At 46.6% G+C, this 16,140-nt stretch overlaps 1 protein-coding gene across 1 annotated transcript in view; it reads left to right on the plus strand.

Annotated features, from left to right (window-relative positions):
- LOC119391718 (bone morphogenetic protein 4) overlaps positions 1-16,140 on the plus strand; it is a 261,822-nt gene that overhangs the window by 197,402 nt on the left and 48,280 nt on the right. Inside the window, exon 5 of the mRNA XM_037659376.2 lies at positions 13,021-13,188. Coding sequence (XP_037515304.1) covers positions 13,021-13,188 — 168 coding nt within the window. The remainder of the gene's footprint in view (positions 1-13,020; positions 13,189-16,140) is intronic.

Consider the following 16,140-nt stretch of genomic DNA (forward strand, 5'->3'; position numbering starts at 1 on the left):
CGTGATAACATTTTTATGTGGGGAGATATTCTTCATTGATGCGCAGTTGGCAGAACGTAGGTGCACTTATACTGGCACAACTTGGTCGTTCAGAAAGCAGGGATTATGCCCGTTTGCTGGTACTTGCATTCGGCGCGGATGTATCCGACGACATACAGGCCAAACAAGCAGCATAAAGAAGTCACAGTTTTTCCGCAAGGGCGAAGCGATGAATGCGACAGCAACAAATTGTAATGTTATACGAAGTAAGGCTAGCAGCTCACTCCTTTGGGAAACGCGGCCACTGCAGCGAGCGAAGTGACCTTCGCGCTACTTCTTCAACGCAAACTTTGCGGTGAAAGTACAACACGTACGAATCTATGAGCCGTCTACTGATCGCCTCTAAATATACGAGATATGGCGGGCGCGACCGCGGGCGATCACACCCGGTCGCTGAAAGTACACATTTCCTGTTGTAGCCGCGCAGCCCCTCCTCCGGCTCCTATCTCTATGCGCCTTTCGCGCGACGGAGAAGGCCGGCCCGTTTCACATCTGTTTGAGTGGCGTTCGTCCGCAGCGCTCACACGCTTTTACTCGCACATAGAACATACGACACGCGGGGCGATGCTATCGATTTGGACTTTATACGGAACATGACGGCAACGGCAAGGTTGCGCCTAGAGTGTGCATGTCATTGATATCGCAATAACACAGCCGCAACAGTAGTCATGCCAAGTCCAGCAGCGCAAGCAAATAAGTTTCGTTGTAGAATTCAACAAACGCCCAGTGCACGGAAAGCTGGCTTCGTTGCATGTATAGCCTTATAGTGGCGCAGCCGCACTGTAGTATTCATGGCTGCGGGCGGCGAACAAATGCGTCAACATTTGCTTGGTGACGTCTCTGCAGTATTTTCAAATCATGTATTAGGCTCAGCGGAAATTAACACAACGTTACGCTAATAGAATCTTTAATAGAATCTTCGTATGTTGTTTTATGAAAGCTTGAAAACATGGGCCGAGCTACCTTGCTTACGAGGGACTCGAACGTCTCGAAAATGCCAATGCTGAACCATTGCTGTTAGGCCTGACTTTGTTTACCGATGTCAAAGCTTATTCGGGGCCAGGAACCACGATAATTGAACTGCGAATGAGCTTTCGACTGACAGTAGCTGAAAACTTCTTACACATTATTTTTCAGGCAAACGAGGCTTGGACATGCGTTATACATGCGTATCTGTTGTAGTGGCTGGATGATCACAGCGTTCTACGGCTTAAAAGGTAATGGTTTCGACTGCCAGACGTTGTGGCCTCATTTCAGCGAGGATATGTCACGCACTGAAAGCTCGTAAAATATGCCTAGGTTTTCACTATTCTTCTGGAACGCCTCACTACGGTGTTGCTTATAGCCCACTGCGCTTCCTGAAGTATTTAACCACATACGTTAATCATTTTTCATAGCGGGAATAAAAAATTAACGCATTGTGTAACAGTGTTTGATGACGTGTGATGACGTAGTTTTCAAGTCTGGTGCTGAATTGGATTTCATCGCCATTGAGTTTCGAATGAACAATTGAAACGTGTGCTCTAAACTGTCGCTTCAAGTAAATTAGCCGAGATGACGTAGTAACGCTATCTCGGACATCACGACTGTTTTATATATATATATATATATATATATATATATATATATATATATATATATATATATATATATATATATATATATATATATATATATATATATATATATATATATATATATATATATATATATATATATATATATATATATATATATATATATATATATATATATAGGCTGTGTCAGCGTGAGACGTTGCGCCCCCGTATTCTCAAAAAGCTAACTGTGCTGTCAGCCTTACGCAAGAGGGCGAATGAAAAACAAAGAAACGCTTCGCGCGCGTTTCCTTTATTCGGGCGTTTATTTATGCTAGCTTTGTTTAAAGAGGGTCCACATAGGAAGGAGCATTGTTACAGGAAGGAGCACATAGGAAGGAGCATTGTTACTGTTACATTGCTTTCTTAGCGTACAGCCGTCAGCAGTCTTAACACGAACGCTCCGCAGCGTGGTTTGTCTGATGCCAGCCGCGAAGTGCTGGGCGCTGTTGCCGAGATGATACCTCGGTATGCTCGGATAGTATGTCGGCATGTATTGGCAACATCTCAGCAACAGAACTGCAAGCTACACGGCGCTGGCGTGAAACAAACCGTTTCAGGCCTTGCTGCCAAGCGTTCGTGTTAAGCGTGCGGACGGCTGTATGTCTTTAAAAATTAAGTTGCCCAGGAAAGCAGCACCTTCGTGATACAGGACAGGCGTCGCGCCGTTTCGGAGTCAAGTCATTTGAAAAGCGACCCGACTGTGACTGCCCAATAAGCACGTGGTAGGAAGCGATGTATTATGTGTCGTTTTGGCCAGGATGGTGACAATAAACCGAAGTAAAAGCTGTGTTTGTGCACGAAACCCTACTGTCACATGCGACATGGACAAAAATGGTCTTTTCTATCCATTCTCTCTCTCTCTCTCTCCATGTGTCCCATCACAGGTGTTATGACGTCCGTGTGCCAGTATCGCTATTGTTTTTCTTCCTCTCACAAATTCAGTGATGCAAGACAACGCAAAACTCACCCGCGGCAAAACATCGCGGCTCTTTTATTTTAGTTTACTACTCGTCGGTGCGCACTTGTGCACCGCGCGCTATTCTTTCCCTAGATGTTCTTTTCTTTTTATCAGACCGATGAGCGCTGTTCGCTTCGTTACTTCGCTGTAAGCGGGATTTACAACGCTCCTGCTGGCACGGAGTAAACTTCCAGGGTGAGTTTAATCCGCCAGAAAGAAAGCACGTCTCGGACATGTTCGACAAAAAAAAAAAAGGGGGGGGGGCAGGAACGTCGCGATATTAAAAAGAAAAGAAAGAAACTGCGACTCGTGTCAGCTGAAGCGAGACTAAGCCGGCGTTCACTACCAGCGTAGTTGGGCTCGGCAGGTTGTTTTTTTTTTTTTATCCTCGTGGCCATTTGTAGTTATATCCGAGCGAACCGCTTCACGCTCCACTGGCGGTGTATAGCCAACGGAGGCTATACACGTGGGCTTGTTAAAATCACGAACCACCCCGCAAGGAGTCTTCCTTTGTTTGCCACGTGTGTTACGCTTGCCGTCGTCGCGGTACCTCTCTCTCATTGTCCCGGTGTTCTCGCACGGTTGTTTCGCTTACAGCCTGGTGACCTTCCTCTACACCCCCCCCCCCTCATATTCTTCTTCCTGCCTCACGTTTGTTTTCTGTTCTTTCCGCCGCTCCTGTCTGAGAAGGGCTATTATTCTGCGCTGCCGTAAGTATAGAGTTTGCTGTTCAAACAATCTTGAAGAAGGTTGGAAATGTTCGAGCAGCGTCTTGAAAAAGCGAAAAGAGAAAAGTAATGGGTTTGGGCGTTAACGTAATTTTTCGGAGCCGTGTACCGATTGCGGAAAAGGGTTTATTAATGAAAGAGAGAGAGAGAGAGATTAACGAACTCCGGCGTGCACGATGCGGAATCTGTGTTCTTTCTCGTATTCCCAGATGAACGCATGGCTGCACTCGCTTAAATTTATTCGGTCTGATGAATCGCGTTCCGTCCGAGACACCGTTTTTACCCACATTGGTGGGTAAAAACGGTGGAAGATCTTGAGGTTGAAGTATTGGCGCGCAATATACGCCAAAGTGGTGCGGTATAACGTATGTACGACTGTTCCGTCCCACTTCTGTTCCGTTTTGCCTGACGTTCAAATTTGCGTCAACGTCAACGCAAGCACGGCTGGAAACAAGCTACATTTTGTGTTGAGCTCAATCAACCGCCCTTCCTGCTTACTGCATATCCCATTTTCTTTCTTGGAAAAAGGATAGCGTTGCCTGCTCTGACACAATTTATTATCTACTCGTCTGACATAGCTCGATAAGCGCTCAGTAGTGGAGAGGGTTCAATTGGGCGGAGCTTTAAAGACTAAAGCGGGGTATATAGTCTACGCCAACGTCTCCGATTGGTTCGCATCGCATGGCTTTTCGTGGCGTTGCATGCAACGATGGTGGCAGCGTTAAAAGAAAAAAAGAAACCTCATCCTAGCCAAGGAAGGGTTCGTAGAGCGATGTTTTAATGCGCAAAACTGTGCGATGGCGTTATAATATCATTTAAAAAATAGTTATATGACAATAACTCCATTTTTGCCAGCAGCTACGAGCAATCGTTGCCAAAATGATCGGCAAGCAGCCACGTTTTGTGTCGTCTGTAAGGAGGCACCGTCGGGCTATTCTTAGTCGGCATATAAATAAGCTGTTTAGTGCGTACGCGTAAATTTGACGTTGTGAGTTTCCGCGGTTTTGTGACGTCGCTTGACAGGCAGACGATTTCAGCGCGGGCCTAAAATTCCTGACCAATGGCGAAAGACTAAAGGTGAGGAAGATGAAGTGTCGCAATAATATATACTTTTATGTTCCACCTAATCGTTCATAAGCAGTCATCATGCGACGGGGCCTTTTCGTGACTTTTGTTGCATCGCGTCAAACAAAATCCTCGTGGCCATGACCAAAAATATGTCGCCCAATCACGGAAAGCAAGCGAGGAATACTGAATACGGAATAGCTCTACGTTATTTCTCCCCTGTTCCTGAACAATGCCGATCAGTTCGGGCGAATCGTGCTTGTTATCGTTGTTGAGGCGATTGCATGGCAATGAAGCAGTGTGCACGTGCAGGATCGGTTTGTTAATTTATTATTTCTATTGGTCTCATGGAAACAGTTCACGTTGCAAAGAATTACTAACAAGTTGAATTTTTGTATAGTCGAGTGGATGCGAAACAAAGGAGACACAAGCACTGCGTGGGTAAAACTTGTTAGCTATGTATTGGAATAGCCGGCTGTTGCCTACCTTACAATCTGTGTGCGGTCATTAAGTAAACAAAAATGTGTTGGGCGAGTGAATTTCCCGCACCACTCTTCTTTCCTCTTCACCTCTTGATTTTGGCGTAGACGCTTTCTAATTCAGCTCCAAGGGCCGAACTCACAAAGCGTCTCTCTTTGGAAATGACACTGAGCACTTGCTCATTGCCATTAATTGACCCAACAGGCTTCGCCAATGATACGTGCAACATCACGACTGGTGAAAATTTCTCTGAAGAATAACTCTAGTGTAAGAAGTTTTTTGCAGTACGGTCCATGAACTTTTTTTTTTCTCTCGTATGCGCTTGCTTACTTTGTTATCTTCCTCAAAACTGTCCATTTTGCGAGTGACACATTTACAACGGTCTCTGGTGACGAGACAAGAAGTCTGGTGCTGCATCAGCGTGCTAACATCCACATTATTACATTATGACTTCATTATGAATGACATGACGGTATCTCTGGCTGAGACCAAAGAAATAACTTACTTTGGCAACCAAACCTCTATCACGGCATGTGGCGAAGCTCTAGGCTATGAGTCTTGACGATGGCTGCACGGGAACGTATAGGCTGCGCCGCGGGAAATAGGTTTTGTAGGGATTTTCCTTCCTCTTTTGGTGTCTGCGTGCTTGCGCCTGGACGCGTGTGTTGGACCTCATATCTTGAACTGACGCGTGCGTGTCACCGTTGACTGTGGCTTTGAGGACCACGCGTGCGGATGGAATGGATATATAATATTATCTCAGATACGCGGCTGTCCACTACTATACATTTCGGCCACCTTTTCTGGCGACTAAAACGCGCCAACGCGCACAGGAAGAAAAGCTAGCTGTGACGCTATCCTGAATTTTACGCAGTCGCACGTAGCGCACCGTTTTGTCTATTAGGAAAATGCCACCGGTTTCTCAAAATATTTTGTCACTTTGGCCTTCGTTGGAGTGGTGATGTTCGCATCATGGAAATAATTGTTCGGATTTTACGTCCCAAAACAACGATATGACTCTGAGCGACGTCGTAGTGGAGGGCTCCGGAAAAGTGGACCACGTGCTGTTATTTAAAGGGCCCCTAAACCACTCCGGGTTCAAAGACGAGAGAGTGGTTTCTTTCTCGCCTTCACTACTCTTCCTACAGGCGCCATCTCTTCCTCGCCACTTAATGCCTCATAAAACACGTGAACAATGTCAGCACTAGGCGTTGAGCCTATCAGGATATCGCTCTTTTCGGGTACACGCTGTTATCTCCGCTTGCGCAGTCTTAAACGCATAGAACGAAGTGAAATCAGTTGAGCGCACACGATAGCCATGCGAGACAGGGCAGAACGGGCGTGCGACTGGATGAAAAAGGAGGGTAATAGACAATTCTCAACTGATTTCTCCCGTATATTGACCAATCGAGAGCTTATTTCCTCACGATGTCACGTGAAAAAGACTGCTGGCGTCATGAATTGTGCCGAAAAGAGTGGATACGCTAGGAGAGAATAACGTGCTGGTTCTTTGTATTTTCAGAAGCTGTTTAGGGGCCCTTTGACATGCACCTATTTCTAAGCACACTGGCCTCTAGCATTGTGCTTCCATCGAAATGTGGCCTCCATGGCCGGGATTTGATCCCGCGGCCTTCGGGTCGGCAGTCAGATTTTCGCATTTTGAAACGGCTCAAAGTACAAAACACACAGAAGACTGAACAACACTGGCGCTGAGTGTTGTTCAGTCTTCTTCTGCAGCGCTCGTGTTGTTCATTCTTCTTCTATGCGTTTTGTATTTTGCGTTGTGTTAAAATGAACCTAAACCAACCGGCCAACTCCCCCTGCTGCTGCAGATGTTCGCGTAATAATAATAATATCTGGGGTTTAACGTCCCAAAACCACGATATAATTATGAGAGACGCCGTAGTGGAGGGCTCCGGAAATTTCGACCACCTGGGGTTCTTTAACGTGCACCTAAATCTAAGTACGTGTTCACATCATGTAGCCCTTTGCCACCTAAGCGTTCATTCGGAACATGAATGCTAGCTACGTGGAAGATAAGGTGTTTTTAAGCGCTTGCTAGTTTTCTTAAAGTATTATTTATTTTACGTGCGTGTAGTTGTCTCCACGGGCCCCCCACCCCTTTCCCTCCCTCTCTCTCTCTCTCTCTGTGTTTAGTCTCATTTTACCGTCCTTAGCTTCCTTTCGCTTCGTTAGCGCACGTCGTTGTCGCAATTCGCTGTCCCTTGTTAATGCCTTTCCAGCGTAAAGAAGCTATTGCGTAGTTTCTCCTTTATTCTTTTCTTTTCCAACGCTACTAGGCCCCGGAACATTAAGCACAACTGCTGTCTTTAGCGAAGCACAAATTGTGCAGGCATGGCAGAAGGCAGCAAAAAGAAATGAAAACAAAGGCGAAAAGAAAGAAGCACGCCAGAGTGGAGAAAAAGAAAACAAAAGAAAAAGCGGCTACCAGGGAGCAACGATTTCTTGTTCTTGTAACCTAGCTGACTGGGCGCGATTGCCAACAAGAGGAGGACATAACGCAATCAAACGGGCAGAAGAAAGAAGTGCACCGAGGACGCAACACTGGAAGCGGGGCCCAGAGCGACAGAATTCTCTCGCTGGCTTGTTTCGCGAGACAGGGTTCAGATGAGCGCAATTACCGTAACGGTCGACGAGCCAGGATCTTGTTTCGTTGCGCGTTCGCTTAGCGCGTTCTCTCTCTCTCTCTGTGTGTGTGTGTGTGTTTCATCGGTGGCGTGCAGCTTAGCTCTGTGCCCCGTGTGTGAGTTCGTGTGGCTGTTCCGCGCGTCCCGTTGACGTTTCTTTATAGGCCACCCACGGGGCGCGGCTTTGCTACGGGCAAGATCGCCGCCCTGTGTCCGTTATAGATAGGTGCGAGCGTGGGTGCCTGCCAAACCGACTGTGCGGGCACTCTTCTTCAGTCTGCTTACGGTGCTTTTCTTTTTCCATTCGCCATCGTATCCGCGGTCTAATGTTGCGGGAAGCGCAGCGTCTGGGCATCGTCCATGTCGGGCGGCGAAGTAATTAAACGCGGCTCCCCGATCTGGCGTATGGTTTGTGATGCGCTTGCGTTTTTTTTTTTTCATCTGTTGTGTTCTTTTCCTGCGCGAGCACCTCATTGGCGGTTGTGGTCGGTCACGTGGAGAAAACGGACGCTGACTGGTCGGTTCTACTGGCGGTAAAGGACGAGCGCCGGTCCGCTGCTGGTTTTACGAGTATAGTGACGGGCGCATGTGCAGGTTCGGCCCACATATAGTTGCGTCAAGGAAAGGGGTAATAAAGGCAGACTGAGCGGGGGTCATAATGCACGGCAGCCGCACCTAGGTGCAGCCCGCAAGATTTCAATGCCCTTCTTAGTATTGACAGAGTGAAGCTTTCGTTGATGTTTGCACAAGTGTGAAACGTGAAACACCTATGACAGAAATGCTTATGCGAAACGGCACGAATTGGATGTACTGTTACGCATTTCTTTATGGCGTTTGCTTCAATTTCTTTTTTTGAAGACTCCTTCATTTCTTTATAGACCAGTGCTGCGCGCCAAGTGCACCGCTAAGGTCTTCGTTTATTCAATCCTTGTTCCGCGCTCGGTTGCTTTTGTTGCCGACCTTTTTTTTATTAACATCGTGCCTCAAGCCCTGCTTGTCCATTGGGTGTCCAGTGCCACATACTTAGTTGTCCAAGTAATCTATTCGATCACTCGCAGCCGCAAATATATCCGGCGACGAAACGACGAACGCCCAAATACCGTTGACGAGGCAATGAAATCTTTGCATAACGCCTATACAAGAACCGCTACGCTTAAGGGCGGCTTTATCGGACACTTCGCAACTCCGCCGCAAACAGTGCGCGTGTGGCCTTCTACACGGCTGCAGACTTGCTCGCGTCTAGCTACCCTGCACCTGCATTATACTCAGCGCCTTCCCGGAATGATAAAACCACTCCATTGTCACATATACCGGACTTTCAACTTCTGCGTTGGGGCTTATCGCTTACATTTATATAAGGTAAGGGGAATCCTCGCAGGCTTTAACGGGAACAGGGACAAGTATTGTTTCCAATAGTAAATATCCTAAAATGCGCTGAATCGAAGCATTGTATGGTCAAGCTGGCTTCGACTGTTTCAGCCATGCATACATGAGCACAAACAAAGAGGACCATCTCTCTTTGTGGGGAGGGAGGCGGGGGCAGTTTTGTAACATGTTTACGCCCATGAGCCATGCGAACCTATCGGGAAGGGATGAAGGCTTTCCACGAATATGAGATCGAAAAGCGCTCGTTGGCCAGCGTGAGCAAGCTCTTCGTTCTTAATACTGTTTGTCATTGGCCGGACGCTTTTGCTAATAATATGCCCCGCCGTGAGGATTATCTGCAATTTTGTCTTATGAACATTACTTGCGCAGTACTTTTCGCAAATGTGGGCTTAGAAGATTTTCTGCCTGCACTTCGCCTCGGGATATGTGCTTTACTAAATTCATGTGTTGTGGGTCGTCAGACACCAGCCGTAATGCCATTCAGGTTTGCCAAGAAGGAGCAATAGATGCGTTAATTGCGCTTACAGACTACGATAAATGCGTGCCTTTCTTTCTTTCTTTCTTTCTTTCTTTCTTTCTTTCTTTCTTTCTTTCTTTCTTTCTTTCTTTCTTTCTTTCTTTCTTTCTTTCTTTCTTTCTTTCTTTCTTTCTTTCTTTCTTTCTTTCTTTAAATTTCGTTGTAAAGAAACCGTCGCATTTTTCAAGTAATTTTCAACTGCCATCGACATTTTTAGGTTTAATTCTTAGTCCAACTCTTAAATAAACACAAAATAGGCAACGCACACCTTGGGCATGGGTAGACACATTACTATTCTGTGCTCCTCGGGCGAAATAATGAAGAAATAACGAGCATGTAACCGTCGCTGTGGCTATGTTGCCGTGTGTAGTGATGCGCAGCTGGTGCGTTGTATTCCGTCTCAGATCGCCGTATTTCATCGGCGAAAATAAGCTAAACATCGATTCATTACAAACGAAGAAGTGTATACAGATAATTCGATGAAAAGGGCTTCGGTTGATATTGGCTACATAATGGGGATGCCGTTAAACATGTTCGAAGTCGCTGTGCATTTCGGTCAATCGATTAACGTCGCAGCCTACCTGAGCCCGGTTTGGCTTTTCCATTCACAATGAACGGCAACGCAACTAAGATGGCAACACAATGTAGAAACTTAGACACGACAGGCGCTGGTGTTCTCAAATTCGGCTAGCCTACAATTTAGCCAACCGCCTCTGTCGTCTCACGGCGCAGGTCGGCAAAGCGGAAGCGTTCGGTTTACGTCACCTCGCCGGCCGAGATTGCCATGACGAGCGGTAGGGGCTCGATATCAGCGGATCGTGAATAGAACATGTAATCAATAGAGGACGGAAACTGCGTGCCCTTGAGCCAATTAGTTGCCTAATTAGTGCGTATATATATACATATATATATATATATATATATATATATATATATATATATATATATATATATATATATATATATATATATATATATATATATATATATATATATATATATATATATATATATATATGGTTGTGTATGTGGTGCGTGTGCGCGCGCATGTATTCTACGTCCTCTGTACTGCATGCACATATTCCTCGCTGTGGTTCATCCTCCTTCTTCGCCCTTTCCCTCGTTTCTAGGCCGTTACTTCTTCCGCCGTCTCTTTGTTCTCGAGGAACAATTAATGCCCGAAGCCGTTCACCGGTAGTAGCATCCGCAGCAGCAGTAGCAGCAGCCCTTCGTCCCGTAGATGGCGCTCCAGGGAACGTCCTGGAAAGCCCCGATCAAACTGTACTGCGTGTTGTGCGTGCCGACAAATTGAGAACATTAAGGCAGGCGCGTTTTTGCCAAGCAGCGCATATAATTCTCTCTTCCAGGTGTGTACGGTCGGCGGGCGCCATTCGTGCGCTCGATCTTTCTTAATTCGTTATTTGTCTGCCTTTATCGCCGCTCCAAGCAATAAATTACCGCTTCTTTATTTATTCTCCTTTTATCCTAACCGCTTGGAAGCTATTAATAAAGGGGCATTTCGCAAGTAATCTTTCCTTTTTTCTTCTTCATCTCCACGCGGGCTGAAATCACGAGTACGTGTACATTTTCGCCGGCCGAAAGAAGACGAACTCCTTTTCTTTCTATCTACTTTTTATTTGGTCTTTGTAAGCTCGCACACATAGGTGTGCTTTTACGAACATATATTCGAGCTGTTTGCAGCAAATAGAAATAACTCATTACAGTGTTTGAAGCCGTAAGTACCGGTTAACCTCTAGTGGAACGCGAGCGGTAAGAAAAGTTTTTAAACCGACGTGCTTTCTGCTGAGGCAGGTCCCTACTTACGCGCCGAATGCTGGAAACAGAAGGAGTCACGCGAAAATCACAGCGAGCAAATTGGGCTTCCATATAACAAACTTATTTGCCAGGCAAATGAGTTTACTGTTAATCAGTAGCGTTGCGTATTCGGCGGCAGAACTATCGGTAGTCGAAGAACGCACGACCAACACGAAGGCCAGAAGACGAAATCTCCCTTTATTAATCGGAAACGCGCTTTTCGTGCGTTTCCTAGCCAATCAAGTTCAGGCGAAACACAAAGAAAAGCGTGTGCAGCGAGCGACAGACGCTTAGTCCCACGTTGAGCGTGAGACGCTCGGAGCACTCAATACACACACACAGAGGAACGCACGTGCACGCGCACGGCAGACACAACAGTAAGCGTCACCACAGCAGGAGCAGTTCGCGTGCGCGTTAACTCCGCATCCAAAACCGCTGTAGTGGGACACTGAACTACGTATGACCGAACAGTAGCAGTGCTAGCAGTAAATAGGTTTGTTCATTTTGAAACATTTTTTCGTGGTCGTTACTGCTCATGTCCGTCGGAGAGAAACTTGATGTCGTATAACAGCTGATTAACGCGAGGGAGTTAGATGTTTTTTCCTGGGGGGGAGGCGGAGGCGCATGGGTAAAATTTAATTACCCCTGAGGTGGGCTCTTCCGCAATGGAAGGCTACTAGTATAATAGTAAAGGTAATCGCTAGAATTTTTCTTTCATGACTTGACAAGTCGGGGGGCACTTGACAGGTAGTGCATTGCTGGCTCCATGCGCAACAGAACTACATGGATATCGCGAATATCTCGCGAATAAATACAAGCGAATTGAAGAATATCTGTACGTTAGGTGCTTTTCTATATGAGTCATTATTTCACGTAGGCAGCGATGCTATAAAATTGGTTGTAAGGAAGCTGTTCCAACCGAAACAGAGACCCGTCTCGGTGGTCTAGTGGTTATGGTGCTCGACTACTGACCTGAAGGTCGCGGGATCGAATCCCGCCCTTAGCGCAGCATTTAGAGGAAGGCGAAATGCTTGAGGCCCGTGTACTTTGATTTAGTTGCATGTTAAAGAACACCAGTTGGTCAAAATTTCCAGAGCCATCCACTACTGCGTTCTTCATAATCATATCGTGGTTTTGGGACGCAAAACCCTAACAATAAAAAAAAGAGACTCAGACATACATGCAAGTGTGAGAACAGCAATTGAAACGGATATGTACGTGTCCGTTCTTATTACCATTTGTGATGCACGTCGTTCACTTCTTTGTAAGGGGCTCGTCTTACTTATTATCCCACTGGTTACATATTACTGGCTGGCACACTAGAGCGAAACGAAGGTCCACACAAAATTTCCGGTAGTATTTCCACTTGGTGAGCTAGTTTGTTAACGTTTTAGGAGCGAACAGCGCCCCAAAACACAAAACAGAGCGACCCAAAACAGAGATGCGTTCCTCTGTCTTCTTCTTCATATTCCCGCATTAAGCGCTGTTTTCACTCCTGAAATAAAACTTCTTGTGCGCTAATTGCGTTTGCTTGTGTTTTATATTAATCGCTTCTCTTTCAGAGTGTCAGCATTGGTTTAACTGGTTCTATCTACATGCATAATTATGTGCAGAAGAGCCTGCAATCTAGTCGTCTATAGCTTTACGAGCAAACCTATAGCGTGCAAGGTGCTGCGTTTAAAAAAGTACTAAAAAACAAGTTGCCCCTTTTGCGAAGCGCAGCTTGGACGCTGCAGCGAACCACGCTCATGCGGCGCCTACGCAGGGCTACTGATGACGGTGCGCACGGCACACGGCCGACGGTTGGAGGACGGCGTGCTTCGCTTCGCCAAGCGACACCAAGGTCACGTGAACAAGCAGCCCATCCTGGTGGTGTTCAGCGATGACGGCAGACCCAGCAGGGAGACGCTGTACCCGACTGGTGCCAACGGTGGTGAGTACTACTCGTCTCTTTCATCTCGCTGGTACTTGCGTTCATATTAGACCATCGTAATCGTCATCATCATCATCATCAGCAGCAGCAGCAGCCTGCAGCCTGACTGCGCTAACTGCAGGGCAAAGGCCTCTCCCATGTTCCGCCAATCAACCCGGCCCTGTGCTTTCTGCGGCCATGTTGTACCGACAAACTTCTTAATCTCATCTGCCCACCTATCTCCCCCTCGAGCATTGGCATTCTCTTGGAATCTAGTCAGTTACTCTTAATGACCAGCGGTTATCTCGCCTGCGCGCTACATCCCTGCCCATGCCCATTTCTTTGCCATTTCAACTAACATGTCCTTAGCACCCGTTTGGTCCCTGACCCACTCTGCTCTCTTCTTGCCCATTTAGGTTACACCTATAATTTCTCTTTCCGTTGCTCGCTGCGTGGTCCTCAGTTTAGGTCGAACCCTCTTTGTAAGCCTACAGGTTTCTGCTCCGTAGGTAAGTACCAGTAAGATGCAGGTGTTATATACCTTCCTCTTAAAGGAAGGTGGTAAACTGACATTCATCATTTGAGAATGCCTGCCGAATGTGCTCCATCCCTTCCTTATTCTTCGAGTTACTTCAGTCTCATGGTTCGGCTGCGTGGTTACTACCTGTCCTAAGTCGACGTATTCCTTTACAACTTCCGGTGCCTCGCCACTTATCGCAAAGCTGTTACACATTACCTTAGTTTTCTGCATATTCATTTTCAGACCTACCGTTCTGCTTTCCTTGTCCAATTCAGTAATCATGAGTTGTAATTCGCCTCCTGAGTTACTCATCAATGCAATGTCATCAGAGAATCGCAGCTTACTAAGGTACTCTCCATTAACTCTATCCCTAACCCTTCCCAATCTAGGGCCCTGAAAAGCTCCTGTAAGCACGCAGTGAATAGCATTGGGGAGATCGTGTCTCCCTGCCTTACACCCATCATATTAGATGAGCTTCGCTGGACACGGACGAGAGAGAGAGAGACCTACATGTAACGTGATACTGGCGATCAAGGACACGAACTAGTAGAAAGACGCCAACAACGCCAGACAGCAACTAACTGGCCCTTCAACTAACTTCAACCAGCTGTCTACGTTTAGGGAGAGAGACGCCTGTCTCCTCCTAGTCCGTGTCTAGTGTTGCGCATGCAGCGTGAATCCATACGAACTCGCCTAACTGTCAGTACTTTAGTACACGCGTTATCCTACACAGCACCGCCCGTCCTATAGAGATGAACCCACGGCCGGTTGTCAACGACAGGCCGCTTTCTGTAACAACATTTTGCAAGCCCGGGCGAACGGCGCTCTTTTCACTATATTCCGTCCTTCATTTCTTGGTCGATTTCGTGCTATGCTCACCACTATAATGTATGGTCAGCGTTGCAAGTTTAGGAACCACGAGACACAACAAAAGGCTGAACATTCCTGCTGCTTCGGGATGCAGCCTGTTGTCTAGATTTCCTGCTTGTTCTTAAACGCGCTAAGAATATGTACTGTGCAATTCTACCGAAGCATACAAAAAATTTCTGAGACCGAGTGGTCTCTAAATTTTGACGCTGACTGCATAACACGGTCACTCTCATAATTAGACCGCGCTAATATTTAGGAACTATTCTATTGCATACCAACTGCTTTATGAGTGCGGCCCCTAGAAACTCATTCAGAAAGCAGCCATCACGACTGAAGGGTTGGAAAGACGGCGTATCGTCTTGTGCGATCTTGTCGCCGCTACGGACGTCCCAATTACCCAAGTAACCACCAAGAGACCGTTTCTGAGAGAATGAAAACAAAGCAGAACTAGCTTAGTATGTATACTGAATTCACAAAATATTTCGATTGAAAGTGCTGTTTGCCGACCGCCTTCAAAGCTTTACGCTGGGATTGCTTTGGGAGGAAATCCACTTTGGGATTGCTCATAAAATACGTTTGCAGGCGATTCTTATGTTGAAATATCATCTGCGAAAGCGGCCGGCTGCTGACAAAGGGGGCCTATGAACGAGAATCTTGGCGAATTCGGCCCGGTACGTCTAGCGTCAGGATTGAGCGGAATTTTCTTTTGCGAGTAATTCCCGCATAAGAGCTTCGTTGAATGCGGGCCGAGATCTTCCCAGGCTCTATAAACTATATTGGTGTGTTCCTTGTATTTTCTTGTACTGTTTTGCAGCTATCTGTGATGTTGTGAACCATAACAGTACCTTAGACATTCTGGGACCATGTTCACAAAAGCATCTTACGCTAGAGAACACTTTAGCTGATCCAGATGCTAACCTTATCATAGGCGAAGCCAGTCGGCGAAAGGCACTTACGAAGGAAAACTTTCTGAATTTGGCCTCTGAGCCCACTTTGGAGCTCAAAAATTAAGTGCCAGCTGGGACACTTAAATTTGGGGCCAAAGTAAAATACCGACGGTTGGCTTGTGCCTCCGTGATGACCCAGTGGTAACTGTGCTCGGCTGCTGACCCAAAAGACGCGGGTGCGATCCCGGTTGCGGCGGTCGCATTTCAATGAAGACGAAACGTTAGAGGCCTGTGTACTGTGCACTGTCAGTGCACGTTAATGAATCTATTAATGGACCGTCAGTGAACGTTAACGACCGCAACGCCAGGGGGTCGAAATCATCCGGAGCGCTCCACTACGGTGTGCTTTATAGTCATATCGTGGTTTTGCCACGTAAAACACCATCAGGAATTGCAACTGCGGTTGCCTTGTGTGTAAGCTGAATAATTACACGTTGGTAGAACCGTCCGGAGCGTTCAATTCAGCGGTACCACTCACTGTTCTGAGTAACTTGGCAAGACACTGCAGCGATGCACAACATGTATGTCGCAAAAGTTGGATAACGGTGTTGTTGTTTTTTTGCGGAGCTGCGAGTGCTTCGGGGAAAGTTAATTTATTCGTATGGGTCTCTTCGCCTTCATTTCGAACTTGCCTTA

This window comes from Rhipicephalus sanguineus, chromosome 1 (assembly GCF_013339695.2).
Source record: "Rhipicephalus sanguineus isolate Rsan-2018 chromosome 1, BIME_Rsan_1.4, whole genome shotgun sequence".
In the NCBI taxonomy this organism is placed as follows: domain Eukaryota; kingdom Metazoa; phylum Arthropoda; class Arachnida; order Ixodida; family Ixodidae; genus Rhipicephalus; species Rhipicephalus sanguineus.